Here is a 22,159-nt window from a genome sequence, read left to right on the forward strand (position 1 = left end):
TGTTCTAATCGTCTATGTTTAGTGTGTACGCAGCAATGTTGACTTGTTGTGTTTTGTCATCTCCATGCTGTTTGGCTGTCTTCGGTGTCGCCTTGGTCTTTCGATTTTTTTTCTCTGAGGATATATATTTTTTGTTTTGTCTATGCTTACTCTCCGCGTAGATTGTGATTGCATTTTTTTCAGGTATTGTTTTTGATATTGGACCTTATTGTTATAAGCGAGGTTATTTTGCACGGTAATGCGAAGTTCGAGTAATTATTATTTTTCTTTCACGTAGTTTTTAATTCTTTTTAACGCCATATGTAGAAATAAAAAGAATTTGAAACTTCTTACAAAAATCTAATTCGCAAATTTCATTCATTACCAAACCTCGCTTTTGACAGTAAGCAAATCCAATCACATAGAATAAAAGTGTCAACTTTGGGTAAGAGAATCATGATTATACATTTTGTATGTAATTTAGAAAGTTCAATAGTGTACTAATGATGTCACTCCCTTAATTTGACACTACTCCCGAATCCTTTATGTTAGTTAATGTTATCAGATCTATGAATGTACAGATTGCATTTTATTACACTGTTAATATGCACACAGTATATCAACGGTTTTTGGATGAATGATTCGTGACGTGTCTTAAAAAAAAACTATCGTCCTTATTTATATATTAGTTAGTTATAAAATTTCTTTAGAATTTTGCGATAATAGTAAAGTAGATATTAGCAAATCATAGCATTACATATTATCTAGAAAAAAATTGAATTAAAATTAACAACACTTGAAAACCATTTTTATCTAAGTAATATTAAGAACTCATTTTCAAAATTTTTGTTTTCGTTTGAATATATCATTAATAATTTATTTTTCTACCAGTTTAAAGTAGTAGTGCTCCTAAATTTTTGTTTTCGATTGAATTATTAATAATTTATTTTTCGAATACTATCGATTTTAAATTGGTAGTGCTCATAAAATAAGATGACAAGTTACTAATTGAATGTAAATCTTGTGTAGGTAGTTTTAAAATTCATTTTATATTATCAATGACACTGAACGAAATTCATCTATACGCTAGTGCCCGATGAATGTCCGTTGCACTGATGTAGTATAGATGCATTGTATAATGAGTAGTTATAGAGCACTGCGGTCACACATCCTCTGTACATATTCCTAGCAACCTTTGCAAACCAATCGAGACTGGCAAGTGATAAATAGCTATTTAAAAACAATATAAATGCATTAAATATTTCACCAAGTTCTCTTTCAATGATTATTGCATTATCGGCAATAATAATTCAAATAAAGAATGCATACTAAACTAATTTTACTGAGAATAGTTTCTATCTCTTTCCCACATGCACAAGAAAGAGATAGAAACACATCGCTTGCCAGTATCGAGCAAAGGCTGCCTTAGCTTAACCAAGTCTTATCAAATACTAAAGGTGTTATTTTATTATGTAGCAAGCAGTAGAAGAGAAGTACAGGCTTTGCGATGAGACTCTGTCCAAACTGCTGGAATGGATCGCCGTGGTTGAAGAAAGGCTCGCCAACCAAGAGGCAGTCAAGGAAGATATAGACGAACTGCGCAATCAAATCAACATACTGAAGGTAATGTTATAATTGAATATGCAATTTCAAAAAGGGCACATGTCTGAAAATGTTAAAGTTTAGGAAACGGAAAAAAAATATTATTTTCTAAAGTAGTTAAAAAAAAATTGGGTTACAATTTAGGTTCAGTTAGCAAAAAAAATACAGAATTTGATGTTATTTGTTATTGTATATACATTTCTCGATATAGAACTAGATATTATATTTATGAGTTGAGCCTTTTTCGAAATTACATATTCCGTTAGTTCCTGGCATATATCTATTTCCTCTGATGTTAAAAATCTAGAAGGATCTATCTATTAATAAACGATTCATTATTCTTTTTTTTCTAAATTCACAATCTAGATATAACAATTTCCATAAATAATAATTTAATGGTTAATTTTGTTATAAAATTATTGCAGCTCATCAAGGATGACCTGGAGAGCCACCAACGCCAGGTGTCAGCGTGTGCCGACCAGGCTAAACAACTGCTGGTGTCTGGCGGCGACGTGCTTGCTCCTCATGAGGTAACGTTGATCAATAGACCTTTACCGTAAGGAACAGGGACCATCTCGCTTTAACATTTCTATAAACCAAGATCAGAAGTATTATGATGAGTGGTGAAACGAGTTATTGAAGCAATAATTTGTAACCTAACGACCATCTCTATTCTACCTTACACCTAAATGATATAAAATTAAAAAAAAGAACCCCGTTTGCAATCTTTGAATCGATCCTAAAAATAAACCAATCAAAACCAAACTTTATTCTGATTGGTCGATTTAAATGGTCGATCTGAACGTAGTTAGTTGTACAATTATCTCCTATATATATTATGTAATTTTACATTTATATAAATAAATAGTACAAACTTAAACTTATACTTATTGTACAATTGTTATTTATCCCAAATAAATAAAATAAAATAAAGTATTGGAACCGTTTAAATCATCGTCATCATCATCATCAGCCGCAGGACGTCCACTGCTGATCATAGGCCTCCACCAAACATTTCCAAATCGACCTATCGGTATAGACCGTTTAAATACTTTGAATGGATTTCATCTATTCAAAGGTCGTGTTCAATGATCCAAGAACTCACTTGACACGCTTGTGAGTATTGAGTATGAGACGTCATAGTTATTGTATTGTGTCGGCAGGTGGCGGCACTGGAGCGCGGCGTGCGGCAGCTGAAGCAGCGCTGCGACAAGTGCGCGGACAAGTGCGACAAGATGCTGCGCCGCCTCGCCGCCGCCAGGGACGAGCTCGGGAAGTTCACGTCAGTATCACATAGTATAAAACAAAGTCGCTTTCTCTGTCCCTATGTGTGCTTAAATCTTTAAAACTACGCAACGGATTTTGATGCGTTTTTTTTAATAGATAAAGTAATTCAAGGGGAAGGTTTATGTGTATAATAACATCCATTAAATAGTGGAGAAGGTCGCTGGTACTGTATAATTTGTACGACATTTTGTATCCGCCCGTATTGCGACCACCGTGCACTAGGTATTAAAACTCGCCATGGTGGCACTAAGTGTGTCGCGTTCCTGGACACAGCCGGGAATGAGAGCCAGCATGGTGCTCGGAAATCGTAATTTTTTAAATAATCATTGATAAAAGTCACTAATATCAGTGTTTTTGTCAGTTAAATCATTACAATATTACACCGTACATACTTTTAACCATGACTTCTCTAATAGAAACGAAATGAACACCTTCAACACATGGATGGAGGGAGCGTACCGCACCCTCGAGGAGAAGGAGTCAGCCCTCTCCCGGCTGGACAACCTCGCCGGCCAGACCGAAGAGGTGCGGGAATTCGTTTCTGACGTCATCGCGCATCAGGCTGACCTTCGGTTCATCACCATGTCGGCCCAGAAGTTTGTCGATGAGAGCAAGGTTGGTCATTCAGATTTTCGAGGGAAGTAAGATGGTGTTGAGTGTCTAGATTAAATTTAGATATTGTGAGGTCAACAACTGTTGTTACATAGTTGTCTGTATTACCTTGTAATAAAGTTTACAATTTTGCAGCCGTTATAGATAATTTAAACTGCTTAAATTGATGAGTAAAATATCCAAAATAATTCTTTATACGCAAACGATGAATTTCATAAAAGTTTATAGAAATTAAAAATGTAAATATGCGTACTTATACTGAATAGTTTTATATTAAAAATGTACTTATATAATGGTATTTGTAATACATCACTACATAGTATAAAACAAAGTCGCTTTCTCTGTTCCTATGTCTCTTTGTATGCTTAAATTTTTAAAACTACGCAACAGATTTTGATGCGGTTTTTTTAATAGATAGAGTGATTCAAGAGGAAGGTTTATATGTATAATAATAACATCCATTAAATAGTGGAGAAATACTGTTATTTTGTTATGTTATACCCGTGCGAAGCCAGAGCGGGCCGCTATGTTTTTATATACAACGTTCACAGTTTTTCTGTAGTGTATTTAGTATCAGCATTGCACCCGTGCGAAGTCGGGGCGGGTCGCTAGTAAAAATATAAACAAGAAATATGTAAGGTAATACGCCTTGTACGTAAGAGAATGTCGGTGCGCAGGAGTTCCTGTCGCTGCTGAACGAGTACCGCACGAGCCTGCCGTCGCGGCTGTCGCACGTGGCGGCGCGCGGCGAGGGCGCGGTGCGCGCGGAGGCCACGCGCGCGCGCCGCGCACACGCCGAGCTCTGCGCGCGCGCCGAGCGCCTGCAGGAGCGACTGCGCGCCGCCGCCGACGTCTCGCGCCACTACCACGACGCGCTCAGCCGCGCCACCCGGTGGATCAACGAGGTGCGTTCACAACACTAGTTTATTAACAGTAAATAATCATAAATAATAAATTATGAAACATAAAAAAAAATTGTCATTGTAATCTTCGATGTTTAATTGGAATACGTCCGGTACAAACTAAACACTAAATTTATTTTTTATTTTTTTTATTCCAATTACCTTAAAGTAAAAGTAATGAAACATGTACCACATATTGTAAAAAAGTCTATCTTCTAATCGCAAACCGTTCAAAACCAAACCATACCACGTTACTAACAAGGTCCAACTTCCCTCACAGATCGAGCCGCAGGTCCGCACAGTACTATCAGAGCCGGTGGGCGGCGAACCAAAAGCTGTGGAGACGCAGCTGTCCAAAGCCAAGACACTGCACAACGAGATCCTGGCGCAGGGACGGCTTATCGACAACGCTAAGGATGTGAGTACTTGTTTTTATTTATATAAAAAGCGAGGTAAAGTAAATCTACTACGCCAGGTATATGTAGTGAAAGAAAGGGAAAATCAACCAGCAAAAGATGACCTCTATATTACTATGTGTCTAAATTAGAGAGACACATGAATACATTGAACTATAATTATTCCAAAAAGTTTTTTTTAAGCAAGCCAAGACACAAACAAAAAAAATAAAAATGAAAAAAAATGTTTGTTGGGGCACTCAAGGACTACTGAACCGATTTCGAAAATTCTTTCACTAATAAGAAACGACATAACCCCTGTGTGCTATAGATTTATACTGAGAAAGTATTTACCCCTGAAATATTTTTCATGCAAGCGCAGCCGCGGGCAAAAGCTATTCAATAGAGTAATCCCATTTCCCTCCACAGGCATGCGAGCAGCTCCTGAAGTCTCTAGAAGGCAGCCTGACCGCCGCGGAGCTGCGCCAGCTGGAGGCGCCGGTGCTGGAGCTGGCGGCGCGGCACGCGCGCGCGGCCGACGCGCTGGGCGCGCGCTGCGCCGAGCTCGAGGCCGCGCTGCTGCAGTGCCAGGGGCTGCAGGACGCCGTCGAGACGCAGGCGCACTGGCTCGCGCAGGCAGACAACTTGTTCAAGTCAGTCTATTACCTTTGTGTGATGATCCAATATTCGTTATCAGTCATCTGGTATCTATAATATTATATAGCTAGAACTTCTATATTCAATGGGTTATTGGCAATGACTTGATTAATCTAAATAAATTAGTTTTATACTAATTACAAGTAATTTTATGACAAGCCAGTATAATGAGATTAAAGCTTGTTTTTATATGAAAATGAAAATTATAATAAAACACCATTACAAAATGTTTGTTGATGACTCAAGTTAAATGAGCCTTTAGATCCTTTCTACGAAGCACATCAATCCAATTAAAAAATGTATCCCTGCAGGAACCAATACAAGCCGGCATCTCTGATCCGCGAGCGGCTGGACGAGCAGGTCCGCGAGCAGCGCATAGCGCACGCGGAGCTGGAGGCGCGGCGCCCGACGCTCGGCAAGCTGCTGGCGAGCGCACGCGACGCCGCGCTCACGCCCTCCAACGCACGGATCGCCAAGAAACTCGAACAGAGAGCTGAGGATATTTACGCCAGGTGAGTGAGATTTTTTTTAAATTGTTTTTTAATTATCTTAGTAATTTATAATAATAGGCATGTATGTATTCTGTCACTGGTGGGAACGGCCCTCTTTTTCATTAACCATATTGTTTCGAATTAAATTTTATACTATTATGAAACAGATTTATAAGAAAATATAATATCACTAACGGCAACACTTATTTCGCTGGAAATAAACAGAGTGCATGACTGTAGCAAAATATACTTTATCACGATATAATATTTAGGAAGGAAATTGATTGCAATCCATTTATTCTTTGAAATTAATCGATTGCAATCTTTGATTGAAAAACTTTCTTTAGGATTTCGTATTGAATTTTCAAAAGATGTTCCTAATTTTTAACCTTATCTTCAACTAGATACGAGAAACTTCTAGAGAAGTCGATTAAGCGCGGCCAGTTCCTGGACGAGGTGTCGGTAGAGCTGATGCAGTTCACGCAACAAGCCGCCACACTGGACGCGGCGCACGCGCAGCTGGTCGAGCAGGCAGACGGCAGGGAACTCGCCAGGATGTCTGCCGAGGAGCTACGCGCCAGACTCGATGACCTGGCTCATTACAGGTATGTAAACATAGTCATAGTATAAGATATGTGGGCTAGGAAATATATTTAAACCCGACTTACAATTTAGTTAAAGTACTCGTTATCTCATGGCGTAATCAATAAATTGTCTCAGTTTTAATCTTCGACCAATGCCAAGAATAAACAAAACAAAATAAGTAATTTGTAAATATGCAAAAAACCTCTAATTGATCCATTTTCGTGATGGTACGAAAAAGTAACATATAAAAATTAATCTCTATTTCCCTTGGTCACGCCATCACGCGAGAACGGCTGGACCGATTTCACTATTTTTTTTTGTTGTGTTTGTTATTGTCAGGAGAAGGTTCTTATGAAAGAAAAAATTCAAAAAATTGCCCGAAAAATTAGAAAATTTAAGAAAACTTAACGATAATATTAATTTTACATAACTGTCAGTGGTTTAAAATAACTGTCAGCGATCGACCGAATGCGCGCGTGCATACATAGTTAAGACAAGACAACGTCTGTCGGGTCAGCTAGTCTAGTATGTTTATTGATTACGGTTAATAATTTAAAAGTCAGAAAAAAACTAAATATCACTAATCTTGATATATAGACAAAATGATATTTTTTGTAACAATTTTTCGATCGGAAATTAGCTGCGAGCATTTTTACAGTTGTATTAAAGATCGTATAATGGTTAAAACACGACATTCCAGAGACAATCATGATATTTTTATTCACAGAGACAAACAAATGCCACTCCTGGAGGAATGTCTGCGTAACGGCAAACAACTGATCGCGAAGAAGGACATTACGGACACGCACGTCATTCGAGACAAGATAAAGGTAAGAGTTTATGTATCTAATTAAACAGATTAGGGATACACAACGGTAAACAAGTAGATTGAAACTAATATTAGGTTTTGGTTGTCTTGAAACTTAATTAAAAATCCATCCGGGCGAATATAAAAAATATTGTATCACCATTTTAAAATGGTTAATAAAATGGCTATTTTATTCGAACAGGCGTTGGAGAACCAATGGCGTGACTTCAACACCACGTTAGAAGAGAAACAGAAGTTGTCGAAGCAACGAGCCGAGCAGCTGAACCAGTACGAAACTCTCAAAACACAGGTCGGTACCAACTTCATAAATTCCAACATCGAATGTTAAATCGAAGGGGAAAAGCCGGAACCCATGCATTCCTAGATTGCCAAGCCACCATCCATCCTATTAGTGATAAGATAGGTTGTAACCCATTTCAGGCTATGAAACCCTGAACTTTTTGTTTATAAAAAATAACTCGATTAGTTTCTTTAGAATCGAATTTAGGATCTCACTGTTGTCTAGCGCAACAAGTATCTAACAACAAAGTTGTTTGACTGCATGGATGGCGAAGTTGTAAGGTATGATTGCAGTGCTGAAGTCTCGGGTTCGATCTTATTGGTCGGACAAAGTGATATTGTTTTTATTGCCCAGTTTTAGGCTTGAGTCCCGAGAAGGTAATTTAGTTTGGCCTAGCGAAATGTTGAGTAAAGGCAAAAAGATATGATGCTATTTTATTACTTTATGCTATGTGCGTATACGGTGAAAAGTGGACGCACATGTTGCGCTTCTGTCTACCCCTGCACGAATAAAAACAATGAGTTTGTGTGCGCTATGTACCTATAAACGTAATTTCTCTTCCCCAGGTGCTGGAGTGGCTCCAGTCGATGGAGAGCCGCGTGAACCGCCTGCAGCCTGTCGCTGTAGACCTGGAGGTGCTGAAGGGACAGCAGGACGAGCTGCGACCACTCGCCAAGGAGTACAGGGACTTCTCGCACACCATCGATAAGGTACGTTTATTTGGACCGAGTCTTATGAAATGATCCAACTTGCCATTGGGATAGATTGAAATGATGTATCGAAATTGATGGGCCTTCCCACATATATTTGTGAAATTGCCTAAAATAAAAATAGTAATAAGCAGTTAAAAGAAATTGAGAAATTTTGTATTGAATAGGACGGACTAGCAGATCGTGAGCATTTTTTTAAAAAAAGTGACGTCAATACTGTCGACGTCACAGGGTTCCACTTCATCACCTTCCATTACGCGAGAGTAAAACTCCATCGTGGCCTCCACTTTTATTACAGAACCAGCTTTTGCTCGCTTGATCCATACTTAGACGAGAGCTCACAAGAGACTGCCAGTTCTGAATGCGACGCATCCTACTTAAACCAACACTAACATCCCGACTGTCTTTGCATGAGTATAATTTCAAATTACCCGACGTTTAGAGAAATATATTTCAGCGTAATGATAGTAGAAGTAAGGGGAGAAGACAGAGTTAGAAAAGTAGTGCCGCAGCATTAGTCAGGACTGTAAGCTGTAATATTGCATTAACTAAAGCCAGCCCAAAAACCTACAGCAGATGCCCAGCAGTGGGATTTGCTACAGATTTCATAATGATATGTGTTCGTGCAGATGAACGAGTCGGGCGCGGTGTACTCGGCGCTGACGCGCGGCGACCGCGCCGACAGTCCGCACCGCAAGCGGCAGCTCTACAGCCCCACCAAGAGACAGACGCCCAGTGAGTATTACTATCAATATATTATCAACGGCAATTAACCAAATTTCCAGGAAATATTAAAATAATGGCGAAGGGTCCATATAATCCGATTCCTGCCGGCTTTCCTTTATGTAGAATCTCATTATCATTAGAACAATTTGCAGACCACATTAATGCATATTAGTACCTATAAGTATGTTGTGTCGGTTTCATTTTCAACAAATTTCGCCTTTCGCCACTGGTGCGGACATGCGTTTATAATAACATAGAACATGTTAAAAACATTATTCTTCTTCAAACGCCTCTTCATTGTTGAGGGTAGGCCGGCAGGTTCTTGTATTCTTCCTTATCATTGGCCTGGCGGAACAGGTGTTCAACCGAGGTGATATTGGTTCACTCCTGAATGTTTCTCAAAAAACATTAACTACGTTTATTAAATTAGATCATTGACTAAATTAGACCTAATTCTAACTACACCACGGTATAAATTACATAGAATAAAAAAGGATATTTAATTTTTTGAAAGGTATCTTTAAACGAATGGTATTACATGAAAAATTACTGAAGTTATGTTACACACATGTCCTTTCGGATAATATTCGATCGATTTATGGGGTATCTAGAACTCGTACACATGATATTCCCTATCTCCAGGTCGTACTCTTGACGGAAGGTCACCATCTCCAGGTAAAGGCCACGGGCTGGTCAGTCCTGGGTCAACTCACTCCACGTCAAGCGGCTTCTCGTCGCGTCGCTCCAGCCAAGATGGATTCCACCTTGAAGGTATCATAGGCTTTACATATTTATAGCACGCTGTATACAGGTGGTGCAAAATACTTATCAATTTCACAATTTTTATAGAAAACTATTGAAAAACAACTACTGTTTGAAACTATCCTATTATATGTTAAAGTGTTAGTATTTAACGTGTTTCTGCATATTATTATGACAAAATAGTTATCATAAAAAAATAATTGTCATATATTGCCAGTGACTATTGATATTATCATAAATCGATTTGTGTATTTAATATCGATATTACTTCTTCCCGGCTCTAATCCGCCCCTCGCTTCCAGAACTGTCTCCAGTACAGCAGCAGCTATCGGAGATCAACAACCGGTACAGCCTGCTCGGCACCAAGCTTACGGACAGACAAACCGAGATCGACGCCATCAGAGAAGAGATCAGGAAGCACTTGGAGAGCTTCCGGTCGTTGCACAATTTCTTGGATAAGGTACGCGGGTTTTAAATTATTTACGTCTCTTATGTACCAACAGTTAATAAAATTTCCGAGTTTATTTCTCACTCAGATAAATGTAACATTATCGAATCGATAGATTGCTTGAAATATCGATATCGGTAATGTGTTTCTCACTCAGATAAATTATCGAATCGATAGATGATTGAAATGTCGATATCGGTAAAGTGATCCGGTCAACAATCACACGGTGATTATAACTGTACCTATAAGTTGATTATTCTTTGTGTCTCTCACCTTTTATTAATAAGATGTGAATATAAATACGGAACAATAAAACACTTGTGAAAAAAAAATAAAAAAAGTTATACAATAACATATGATCACGAGTTACTTGGTATCCAGGTTCAAAGACAACTACCGAAAGAGTCGGTGCCAAGCACCAAGGAGGAGGCAGACAAGACCATCAAACAGGCTCGCGCGGTCCTCGAGGAGATGTATGAGAAGCAGAGCATCCTGGACTCTACCAAGACTCAGGTATGTGGAAGCAAAAATCTACACAAAAGAGACGATATTATGTAAGGTCTGTCTGAGATTTTTTCTATTTTTTTTTTATCAATATCGATTGTATTGTCTTCGTTTTTTTTTTTTTTTTGACAACAAAATATCGTCTATTTTAAGATAGATAGATGTAATAAATACATCCAATACTTTGTAATTCAAAGTGTTGGATGGTGTTTCTACTTTTTACGGGTAATCGTATCGCTTGCCATCAGGCGATCGGCAAGTTCGTCTTGTCATTTAAAGCCATATAAAAAACACATCGCAGTGAGACGGTAGACGCAGGTCGCTTCCAGTCTTATATGATCAGCAATGAACTTCTTACGGATAATGTTTTTGAAAGAATTCGTTTGTGGCTATTTTCAACCCGTACAGAAGCAATACTATGCAATATATTTGTATTGTGCAGGTTCGCGAGTTATTGAAACGCAAGCAAAGCGTGCAAGGCGCCGACCGTCTCCATGATGAGATGGAGGACGTCGCCTCCAGGTGGAAGGCGCTGCACGACGCATTCAAAGACAAGTAAGCATATTTATCGACTTAGGAACGTTGTATAGCGGCGGTAGCCTAGTTAGAAATGGACAATTAATATTTCCAACTCCTCCCTATCTTCCTAATTGATTAATTTCGTTGCGGGATAATGGCAAATTAGTGTTCCCTGAGACTCGCCGAGCTTCACCGCTCGGTGTCATAAAATGCGTGCCGCTGCTGATCCTGGCTTACAGTAGTAGTGGTGGGTGTGAGGGCGGGAAGTCTCTGTTAGTTGGGAATGGAACGGACTACCGAGACGAATGGTCGCAGGTTCAAAACCCAAGAACACGTATGTCCGATTTTCTCTAAAGTTATGTGTGTATCCTTTGAGAATTATTGCTTGCTTTAACGGTGAAGGAAAACATCGTTAGGAAACCTGCATACCTGAGAAATTCTCTATAGGAATTTTGAAAGTGTGTGAAGTCTACCAATTCGTACGAGACCAGTGTAGTGGACTAAGGCCTTATCCCTCTCAGTAGCAGAGGAGGCCAGTGTCTTAACAGTGGGAGAGTATACAATACAGGGCTGGGCTATTAGATAATATGAATTCTAGTTCTCACAATATTCATTATACTATATGTATAAATTCTCTTCTTAGGATCAGGCTAATGGAAGAGATGAAGGACTTCCACGACACCTACAGCAACCTGTCTCAATGGCTCAGCGCCAAGGATCGCATGATGGCCGCCCTGGGCCCCATCTCTACTGACTCCAGGATGGTACACACGCAGGTGCAGCAGGTAAGGACGTTTTGAAGACCACAGAATATTCTGAAAAGCTGATTAAAATTAGGGACAAGGTGTTATGAAGTGGTGTTAATATTTCGCAATCATTTCATTCTAATATGTTTATTCAACAACGTAAATTTATCAATTAAATTGTTGTATTTATTCTGTAGATTACGTTCTAAATATTATGTCAATAAATAGCTATGTTATGTCAATAAAATTTATCAGAAATAAATAATTATAAATATAAAAAATAATATTAGTTACTTTACAATGGTAGCGTCATTGCCAAAGCTCTTTATGCTAACATAGTGTTTTAAGATATGATGAACAATATCATTGGATTCTTTTAAAAGCAATCTATTGAGATGGATTTTAAGAATACAACAAATATCTTAATCATATATAACAAAATAGTTCTGGTAACTAAAATATCGACACTCTTTTCCAAAATCAAATCTTATATGATAGTTATAGAGTGTAATTTTGAACTTCACGCCCTAGGTGCAAGTGCTCCGCGAGGAGTTCCGCGGCCAGCAGCCGCAGCTGTCGCACCTGGAGGAGGTGTCGGGCGCGGTGCTGGCGCGCCTCGACCCCGGCGAGCCGGACGCCGTCAAGCTCAAGCAGAAGGTCGCGGACCTGGTCGCCAGGTGGAACGACTTGTTGAACAAGTGAGTGCGGGCTTTGTGGAATTAATTTTAGTTGTATTAGTCTCGGTTTTAGAGCATCGGTCTCACCTGGAGTTAAGTAAGCGGAAGGCCCAAGGCAGATAAGAATGGCGTTTGTGTCTACCCTCTGCCCCGCCGTTGGGTCTTAGAACCAGAAGAAAAAGAAGTCTCGGTTTTATTATTTATATAAAAAAAAACTTTAATTTGTTTTATGTTTCATCTGTTATTTTTGACACTTACGTGCAATATTAAAGATTTTTCTTTTTTTTGAGACCTTTTTTTCAATGATGTGAAAATTGACGAACCAGAGTATTGTTTAGTTTGTTTTATTGATATTTTTTTATGTAGCAAACAAATATCACACTTAACCTTACCTTCCCTTCCCCTAGACTGGAAGACCGTGCCGCCAGCTTGGGTGCTGCGGCAGACACCTCTCGCGAGCTGGATGCCGGCCTGGCGCGTCTTAGGGATGCGCTGCAAGCCATCGCTGACGGCTTGGATGACCTGGCGCCCGACGCCGAGCCTGCCGACAATCTTAGGAATATCGAGGTATGGAATGCTGTAGTGTACATAGTATATAAGTAGAAGTAATGCTGTAAGTTAGGGTAGGTTGGAGTTTGAGCACCTGTAATCGTTTATCCGAAGACCGGTTTGCTAATAAGTCGACTCTCGAAGGCTATCTCACGTAGTGCTTGTGATAATAAAAGTATATGACGAGCAGTCATAAATAAAGAGTGTAAAAACGAACCATTGTCGCATTAACACGTTCATTATTAATTCCCACCCAGCTAATCATCGCATCATCGTATCAAGTGGTCTTATCAAATCTTACTTTATAATACCTTGAGTGTATTTTATCGATAAAGGTATCGATATTTTTAGTTTTATACCGTATGTAACGATATTCCCATGACTTAAATTTTAATTTTTAATATATTTTCAGTGTTTTATTATCCTAATAATACTATAATTATTTCTTGCCCACTTCAAATTGATCCAAAATTATCGCTGTAACAAAAATTATCGATATCGATATATTTAAATCTCGACGTTTATTAGTCATCAAAACAGTTCTAAAATCCCATTAACTCGCACAGAACCTTGAACGCCAGCTGGAAGGACAGCGGCCCCTACTCGCCGATCTCGAAGCAGCCGGGGCAACACTCGCGCAAGTACTGTCCGACCCCGCCTCGAGACAGGACATACAGAGCAAGCTCACCGCAGTGGCGAGGCAGTACGACAACCTGCAACGGAAACTCGACCATAGGAAGGCGGAGATTGAGGCCGCTTTGAAGTGAGTCAGATAAAGATAAATACTAATAAGTCATAGTGAAAAAAGGAGTTTTTTTTTATGAGATTATAACTATTCGGTTACCTTTTAGTCCTTTAAAAAAATATTTGTACCTAACTTTCACAGGGAATCCGTACCGCATTAAATTGTCAATATGAATGGAATCCAAATTTATTAAAATAAAAAAAATAGTTAACAAATCTATACAAATTAAATACATTATTCGATTACCTCTAAGTGTTTTTAAATCGATGTGTATTATCGATACTACAAAAATCGATATTCAACAGGGACGGTCGCAACCTCGAAGAGAACGTAGCTCGCACGCTGGGCTGGCTCCAGGCCGAGCTGGGAGCTCTACCAGGTCGTCTCCAGGTGTCTGCTGACAGCACCGTGCTGCAGCAACAGCTGGAGCGGCATGAACCGCTGTACAGAGATCTTACGCAGAGAGAACATGAGCTTATTATGCTGCTTGATAAAGGTATGTAAAACTTACTCTTTTATACGTGTATACCAAAATACCCCACTCTACCTAATGTTAAATGAAGTAACATCCAAATAAAGGATCGATTATACCGATCTGTATACTTATCGATTCCCAAGGTATACTTGAAATAACTAATATTTATAAATCAGTATTTATACAATCATAAGATATTTAACAAGTAATGTAAACCCTAATCCAATTAAAACAATTTCCTTTTGGGCGATATTAAAATACGTTTTGTTTTCATCGATACAAAAAATATATATTAGATCTTCCATAAAACTAAATATTGTAGTCGATAAATAACCTTGCTATTTCTTTTACAGGTCGTGAAATGGAGAAGAAACCTGCGCACCAGAACCTGCGCAAGGACCTCGATCGCATCCAAACACAATGGGACAAACTCAAGCGCGAGACAGTCGACAGGCACACCAGACTGCAGACTGCTATGGTAAAGAAAAATCTTCCATCTATATTATAAAACAAAGTCCTTTTATCTGTCTGTCTGTATGTTATCGTTATTCTCAAAATCTACTGAACGGAATCTTATGAAATTTGATTTGGAGATAGTTTAAGACCCTGGCAAGGTTATAGGCTACTCTCTATCCCGGGAAAATATATATATCGGGACTTTTATCCCGGAAAAGTTATTCGCGCGGCCGAAGCCGAGAGCAACGGCTAGTAGTATTTATATTTATATTTTATAAACGTGTAAGTTTTGCAGTAGTAGAACTTTCATATCTTACGTTGTTAGGTCTATGGCCACATTCGACTTTCAAAAAGGGTCGCGAAAAGCAAAAATAATAGTATGAATTGTTTACGAGTATCCATATACTTCATTCCATAATGAAAACAACAATGTTTGAGACAATCATGTCGTTAATCGTTAGGTCTATGGTTACTAACGACTTGTAAAAACATTTTTTGATCTCGAAAATCGTAATTGTTACTTAAGGATTACTATAAAATTAAACTTGAAAAAACACATTATCAACACAATCCCCTCGCCCCTACAGGAACACTGCCGCAAGTTCCACAAAGCGCAAGAATCATTTGTCCCCTGGCTCTCTGACGCTGAAGACCGCCTCGCGAAACTACCCGACGCCGCCTTCACCAAGAAGGAGGTCGAGAAGCAGCTGCGAGAGCTGCAACAGATCAGGAACGATATCTGGAAGAGGTAAATATCGATAAAATTCCTAAATCGATTAAGTCCTTCTTGCAGAAAAAGGGAGTCGACAGTCTAGGCTTTATCGATAGAATATCAAGTTAATTTTTAAAAGAAGATAGAGAATCTAGTCAAACTCAATTTCAATTCTTTGAAACTAACTTAGTTTGACACATAGATTATTATTTTTTTTTTTTTGTATATTTAAAAAGTGAACTAGTGCAAGCTATTTTAAGCTTACTGTATGTTGTCAGATGGTTGAGAGGGAGTATTATAGTCTAACTGGTAAATCATTCACTTGAAGGCTGGCTACAGATTAAAAAATATTTTAAGCGCTAAACTATCCAACTACAATTGGAGAGCAAGTATTTCTAATAGCTCTAATTGTCTAGGTCCGGAGAATACGAGAACAACAAGACCCTGGGCGAAACGTTTATATCCTCCTGCGATATTGATCAGGAGGTGGTTAGGAAACAGCTGGACAGCATGAAGGAGCGATGGGACAAGATTAACAACGGTATGTTGTAAATACAAAAGATATATTATATCGCTAAACTTTGACATGTGTCAAAGCAAAATGCCTTTAAAAAGCGATATACTCTATATATACTCGTTTAGGTTCTCTTCGAGATATGTTTGCGAGCATTTCTCATTTACATGCACTCGGGACAAAAAAACAGCATAATAGTAAAAATTTAAGCAGCTTTCAAACATTTTTATTTATATCATGTCTCCTGTAAGTGTCATTGTTTTCCAGTTTGAGAGACATTCAATGTGATTACTGGGAGTTTGCGATTTAATATCGAAATTAGAATGACGTGCGAAACGTTTTATTATTCGTAGTTTTGGATAATCATACTACTATTTATAGGCATTTATGGCTTATCATTAAGTCGACAACTTGTTTTCTAATTAAGTTTGAAAAAGATAATTCAAAAAGTCGATATGTTTTACGGCTAATGATAGTTCATTGATCTATAATGTGAATATCTCCATGTGTCCATACAGAGGTGCTCCGTCAAGTGGAGTTCCTTGAAGCAGCGGGTCGTAAGCTGGGTGACATAGAAGAGCGCGTGCGCGCGGTGGACACGCCGCTGCAACGTTGCGAGCTGCGGCTACAGGACGCCCTCGCCGCGCCGCCTGCGCTCGCGCATGACCACGTCGCCAGGGTCGCCGACCACTTGCACGCGTTGTTGGCGCCTATCCAGGTAATATACCGAATACATTGGATATTAAGATTTTGTGGATCCTCTGCACGTGCTGTTAGTGCTTACTATAGGTAACAGATTCAATCGGGATATAGGAAAAATGTGAAATGGAATTTAACTTAAGATTAAATAATTAGTAAAAAAAATTTTTGTAACTTAAAACGTAAAAAAATAGCAATTATACATACATTTTGAAATAAGTATTTTATACATTTTTAAATATTGATTATGCGTAAAGTAAGCAATGTCGATAAATTATTTTTTTTATAATATTCAGTTTACTCTATAATAAAAGTTAAAAGAAAGAAAAAAAAATCTATGTCGTATTAAGAATGTTTTTATACAAAATGACTTAATCTCACAGAGCATCACGTCGGCGACGGACGACATCGTGTCGCTGGCGGAGGAGTGCCACGGCGCGGGCGCGGCGGCGCGGGCGCGCGCGCTGCTGGGGCAGCAGGTGCGCGCGCTGGCCGAGCGCCGCCTCGAGCTCGAGCAGCGCGCCGCGCGCGCGCGCGACCAGCTCGCCGCCGCCGCCAGCGCCATGGCGCACTTCCAGGTCAGCCCAGCCTAATGGACACCAACACTTACTGACAACTGCCTGTAGCATTCATTCTGAACACATATATTCGATATATTGTCCTAAGTTATAAGATGACATCATATTTTAAATAGTTAAAAAATATTTTACTTTTACTATTAAACTTAGCATCCATTTAGATCTCACTTTTATGTCGTTGAAGTCAAGTCAACATATATCATAAAATTGAACTTGGCTCTTATTTCTCATTTATGTTTCTGATGTAACTAACAATTAACAAAACCATTCGTATCACCAACAGGACAAAGTCAAGAACCTGTCAGTGGACCTGTCAGACCTGGAAAAAGAACTGGACACGATGAAGCCACCAGGCCGCGATATCAAGACAGTCAAGCAACAGCTTGAAGACATCGCTCGGTTCTACAAACAGCTGGAGCGAGCTGACGACCTGATCGCTGATGTCGAGAGAGACGCTGAGAGCTTGGATGAGAGCGGACACACTGTCGACTCTACGAAGACCAGAGATCAGGTGGGGGTCGAAGTTATTTTAAAGATGAAATAGCAAGAGGTCTTATAAGCTAATTGTCAATATAATTTCAAAATGATCTGTTAATTATTATGAATAGTATAAGTATAATTTAGGATGCTGTTGCGTTGGTCATCCCAGACCATAAACACCAAGAACTACGAAGAAGTTTGATTATCGTTGTTATTGTGTTGTGTATTCCAATTTGCTTGACCTTTTCCATAATAAAAGATTTTCTCATAGTAGTACTAAAGAGGATTCAAGGTCTAGATCAGGTTAGCCTTATTTGCATTTCACATTATAGTCTCTATGGAGTTGATATAATGTATATTTTAATTCTAGGTGGAAGGGCTTCGCAAACAGCTGGCCAAGCTGGACGAACGCGCCCGCTCCAAGGAGCAAGACCTGGACGACACCCTCAGCAAGCTGGAGGCGTTCTACAAAGCCTACGACTCCGTCATGGATGACGTCGACGAGGTATGTTAACTCCTAGATTATTCTCAATAGATATAGTATTACGAGAAGTAGATACAAAAATAGGGATTTTTTATTAACACCTGGAATAGTTTCAATTAACATTATACTACTAAAATTGGATGCTGAAATTTCAAAATCTGTAAATGAATTACGACGCAAGCAAGTTGCATCGTCTTCGAAATTGGTATACAACAGTTCTAGCTTCTGTTTCTTGGCATCAGAACTCAAAAGAAGACAAAGGAATGAAACATACTCACACAGTATCTTAAATTTAAGGGGCCTTCCATCTGTTTCCAGAATCTTTAATCGTTTTATCTTTAAAGCTATTAGTAATGAGCAAGAGATCATACAAATTCCGCAACCACGCGGTAGTGTGCTCAAGTTGTTTATCAGACTATTCTAACGACAACCTTCCACCCACCAGGCCGCTGAACAAGTCCGCAGCCTGAAACCGGTATCCTCAGAGGTGGAGCAGATCAGAGCCCAACAGAAAGACTTCGCTGAGTTGAAGAAACGTACTCTAGAGCCCCTGGGCCAGAACGTCACGCACTGCAACAAGATCGGGCAGGCGTTGGTGCGATCGGCACTCCAGGGGGCGAGTACACAGACCCTCGAGAAGGATCTGGAGAAGATGAATGACAAGTGGAACGCGCTCAAGGAGAAGGTTTGTGTTTCTTTTCAAATTTTCAGAATAGGTTCTTTTGCTGCTTTTTAAATAATCCAGTCCTTAACGTTTTTAGTAATTAAACTTGAGTATCTGCTATCTAATTTTGTGGTCCGTTAATCACATCTGATATGAAAAAGTTGAATTATGTAGATTTTTATATTGTGTAAAATTTATTCAGTGATAAATAAATTATCTTTTTTTTTTTGTTGCTTTGAATGACGAGACAAGCTTGTCGTTCGCCTGATGGTAAGCGATACGACCGCCCATAAACAGTAGAAACACCAACACCTTGAATTACAAAGTATTGTTTGGTATTCCACTGCGCTCTTCATCCTGAGACATGAGATATTAAGTTTTATGTCCAGTAGTTACACTGATTACAACACTACAATCTGTTACGAACTTTATATTCTAAGACCTATCTGGACAGTAGTTAAAGTTGATCTTTCCCCTATTCTCCCAAACCAATATATATCAATAGTGACAGTATATTTGACTTTCCCACCCAACAGATGAACGAGCGCGAACGTCGTCTCGACGTGGGTCTGCTCCAATCGGGCAAGTTCGCTGAAGCACTCGCCGGGCTGGAGAAGTGGCTCGCCGACACTGAAGACATGGTCAACAACCAGAAACCGCCATCGGCTGATTACAAGGTTGTCAAGGCGCAGTTGCAGGAGCAGAAGGTAAGTGTATAATGATGAAATGTGTTTTATGCAATTTGAACTCAATTTATAACACGATAAAGTATATAATAGTGTGTATATGTTATAAAAAATTCTGGATTATTTAAAATTTCATTTTTTTTTTTTAAATAACATTCTTAAAGATTGACATTTTTGTTAAGGAACGCAAAGTTAGTGTATGCTTCGATACTCCCAATAACAATACTCAGTCAAAAGTAGATATTAGAAAATTAGGAGATAACTCTAGAGTCTTACCACGAAATAGCTTACACATAAAATTTTATGAAACCACGCCTGATTCTATTTCTTGTCAAAATTTTACGTTAATTTCCTCCCACAGTTCCTCAAGAAGATGCTGATGGACCGTCAGAACTCGATGTCGTCTCTCTTCGCGATGGGTAACGAGGTAGCGACAGGCTGCGAGTCTGCAGAACGCAAGACCATAGAGAAGCAGCTCAAGGGGCTCATGCAGAGGTTCGACGCGCTCACCAACGGCGCGCAACAACGGATGCTTGACTTAGAACAGGCGATGAAGGTGGGTATCTCTAGATATTAGTATAATTATTATCGGTATTTGATGCAGTTGAGTTTCCGATAGTTGTTAAAATATTGTCAATTTTAAAATAGATTAAAATAATCAAGATTTCTGGATTATAATTAATAAATTAATGCAAAAAAACGTTGCGCGTTTTGTCGTGGTAAATAAATTTTGATCGCGAATCAGTCGGTAAATGCTATAGGTATCAATTAAATTAATCGATAAGAATGGTGCTTGATATAAAATTACTTTTGAAAGGCTTTTATTAAATAACTTACCTTCGACAATTCTTCAAAATAATGATATTTTTTTTTATCTTATCCACGAATTTACGTTAAATTCCAACATTTTTTAATAGGTGGCGAAACAATTCCAAGAGGAATTGCAGCCCTTGGTGGAATGGCTCAGCACCACCGAACGTAAGGTGAAGTCCTTAGAGCTGGTGCCCACTGACGAGGAGAAGATACAGCTCAAGATCAGGGAGCACAAGGTTTGTACAGTATTTATAGTTGATTGGACTTGATAAAATTTATTGGAGATTTTTGTTACTTCGATATAAAAAGAAGCATTTTCGATAATATTTATTAAAAAAAAAAACACATGGATAGTCTCAAAGTGTAAGCTTTGTGACATATAAACAAAGTCATCAAATTGACAATTGAAAAAAAAGAAACGAAAATATTATCGAAAATAGTATCTTAACAATCGAATTTAATTCGATATCGATTTTTAAATTCACAACATGTTTCCATAGATAATAGTCTATGATGACTAATTGTTAATCGTGTGTTTTTAGGCACTGCACGAAGATATACTGTCAAAGCAGCCTGCATTCAAACAACTCACGGAGACAGCTTCCATCCTCATGGGCCTGGTCGGAGACGATGAGGCGACGGCTTTAGCTGATAGACTGCAAGCCGCTACCGATAGGTTAGTCCACAACTGTTTTTTGAGTTTAGTTATTCAGTAAAACCTATTATAATATGTGGGTGTAGCGCAAAATAAAATGATTTCTGTAGACCTAAGAAACTTGAAATTATTGAGAGGAATTTATTGGGCTTTTAGCTAAGTAGTAATTCGAGATTTTAAACACCTTTTAGGCTGTAAAAATATTAATATGATTATAATATTACTTAAAAGAATATAATTACTGTTTTAATATATATTGCTTTTTTATAGCACACCTCCCTTAAAAACTCGATAAGTAATTTTTATCGATATAAATTACGAATTTTACCTATTTGGATTTCTAATTTATTAGGTTCTTATATTAATCTATTCTCAAATTTCCTAATAAAAATGTTCCTCCATCAGATACCAAACCCTAGTCGACCACAGTCTCACCATCGGTGATCTCTTGGAGAACTCCCGCAAAGGTCTCCGGCACCTGGTGCTCACCTACCAGGATCTGTCCGCCTGGATGGACGCCATGGAACAACACCTGGCGAAACGCAAGATCCTGCCAGTGCATATGGAGAAACTGCTGAGACAGATGGACGAGCTTGCTGTGAGTGGAACTTTATGTTTTATTACAGTGTGTTAGGGGTTATTATTGTTTGTATTTTAATGTGTTTAGTTTAGGAAGTATAATCTAAATTGTGAGTTTTGGAGGAGGTTACAGATAATTTTTAAGTGACAAATTTCAGTTATAAAGTAGTATAAATAAGTATATTGTAGAAAAGTCGATATATTTTTTAAAAATTTGCTTATGTGTATTTTTTTTTTTTGTAATACCTTAGTGTGGAGAATTTGTGGAAATATTGAAAACTAAAAAAATATATAATAAAAACTGACAAATGGGCTAGTCTAGTATTCGTTGTACTCGACTTTTAATTTTTACAAACTTA

At 38.6% G+C, this 22,159-nt stretch overlaps 1 protein-coding gene across 25 annotated transcripts in view; it reads left to right on the forward strand.

Moving 5' to 3' along the window:
- The window catches only part of LOC115452387 (dystonin), a 245,921-nt gene that overhangs the window by 186,600 nt on the left and 37,162 nt on the right, over window positions 1-22,159 (forward strand). For all 25 annotated transcript variants that reach the window (XM_037440549.1, XM_037440503.1, XM_037440458.1 and 22 more), the window contains 35 exons: window positions 1,456-1,602; window positions 2,007-2,111; window positions 2,745-2,863; window positions 3,285-3,483; window positions 4,158-4,385; window positions 4,663-4,800; window positions 5,207-5,430; window positions 5,746-5,946; window positions 6,330-6,530; window positions 7,238-7,340; window positions 7,521-7,628; window positions 8,186-8,329; window positions 8,959-9,064; window positions 9,698-9,826; window positions 10,120-10,277; window positions 10,647-10,778; window positions 11,212-11,324; window positions 11,932-12,073; window positions 12,566-12,732; window positions 13,119-13,278; window positions 13,827-14,023; window positions 14,311-14,501; window positions 14,834-14,958; window positions 15,524-15,684; window positions 16,065-16,189; window positions 16,681-16,880; window positions 17,245-17,439; window positions 17,723-17,950; window positions 18,290-18,424; window positions 18,849-19,088; window positions 19,604-19,774; window positions 20,115-20,309; window positions 20,671-20,802; window positions 21,109-21,242; window positions 21,627-21,819. In XM_037440549.1, the coding sequence (XP_037296446.1) occupies window positions 1,456-1,602; window positions 2,007-2,111; window positions 2,745-2,863; window positions 3,285-3,483; window positions 4,158-4,385; window positions 4,663-4,800; window positions 5,207-5,430; window positions 5,746-5,946; window positions 6,330-6,530; window positions 7,238-7,340; window positions 7,521-7,628; window positions 8,186-8,329; window positions 8,959-9,064; window positions 9,698-9,826; window positions 10,120-10,277; window positions 10,647-10,778; window positions 11,212-11,324; window positions 11,932-12,073; window positions 12,566-12,732; window positions 13,119-13,278; window positions 13,827-14,023; window positions 14,311-14,501; window positions 14,834-14,958; window positions 15,524-15,684; window positions 16,065-16,189; window positions 16,681-16,880; window positions 17,245-17,439; window positions 17,723-17,950; window positions 18,290-18,424; window positions 18,849-19,088; window positions 19,604-19,774; window positions 20,115-20,309; window positions 20,671-20,802; window positions 21,109-21,242; window positions 21,627-21,819 (5,646 nt within the window). The remainder of the gene's footprint in view (window positions 1-1,455; window positions 1,603-2,006; window positions 2,112-2,744; window positions 2,864-3,284; window positions 3,484-4,157; window positions 4,386-4,662; window positions 4,801-5,206; window positions 5,431-5,745; window positions 5,947-6,329; window positions 6,531-7,237; window positions 7,341-7,520; window positions 7,629-8,185; window positions 8,330-8,958; window positions 9,065-9,697; window positions 9,827-10,119; window positions 10,278-10,646; window positions 10,779-11,211; window positions 11,325-11,931; window positions 12,074-12,565; window positions 12,733-13,118; window positions 13,279-13,826; window positions 14,024-14,310; window positions 14,502-14,833; window positions 14,959-15,523; window positions 15,685-16,064; window positions 16,190-16,680; window positions 16,881-17,244; window positions 17,440-17,722; window positions 17,951-18,289; window positions 18,425-18,848; window positions 19,089-19,603; window positions 19,775-20,114; window positions 20,310-20,670; window positions 20,803-21,108; window positions 21,243-21,626; window positions 21,820-22,159) is intronic.

This window comes from Manduca sexta, chromosome 4 (genome assembly GCF_014839805.1).
Source record: "Manduca sexta isolate Smith_Timp_Sample1 chromosome 4, JHU_Msex_v1.0, whole genome shotgun sequence".
Classification (NCBI taxonomy): domain Eukaryota; kingdom Metazoa; phylum Arthropoda; class Insecta; order Lepidoptera; family Sphingidae; genus Manduca; species Manduca sexta.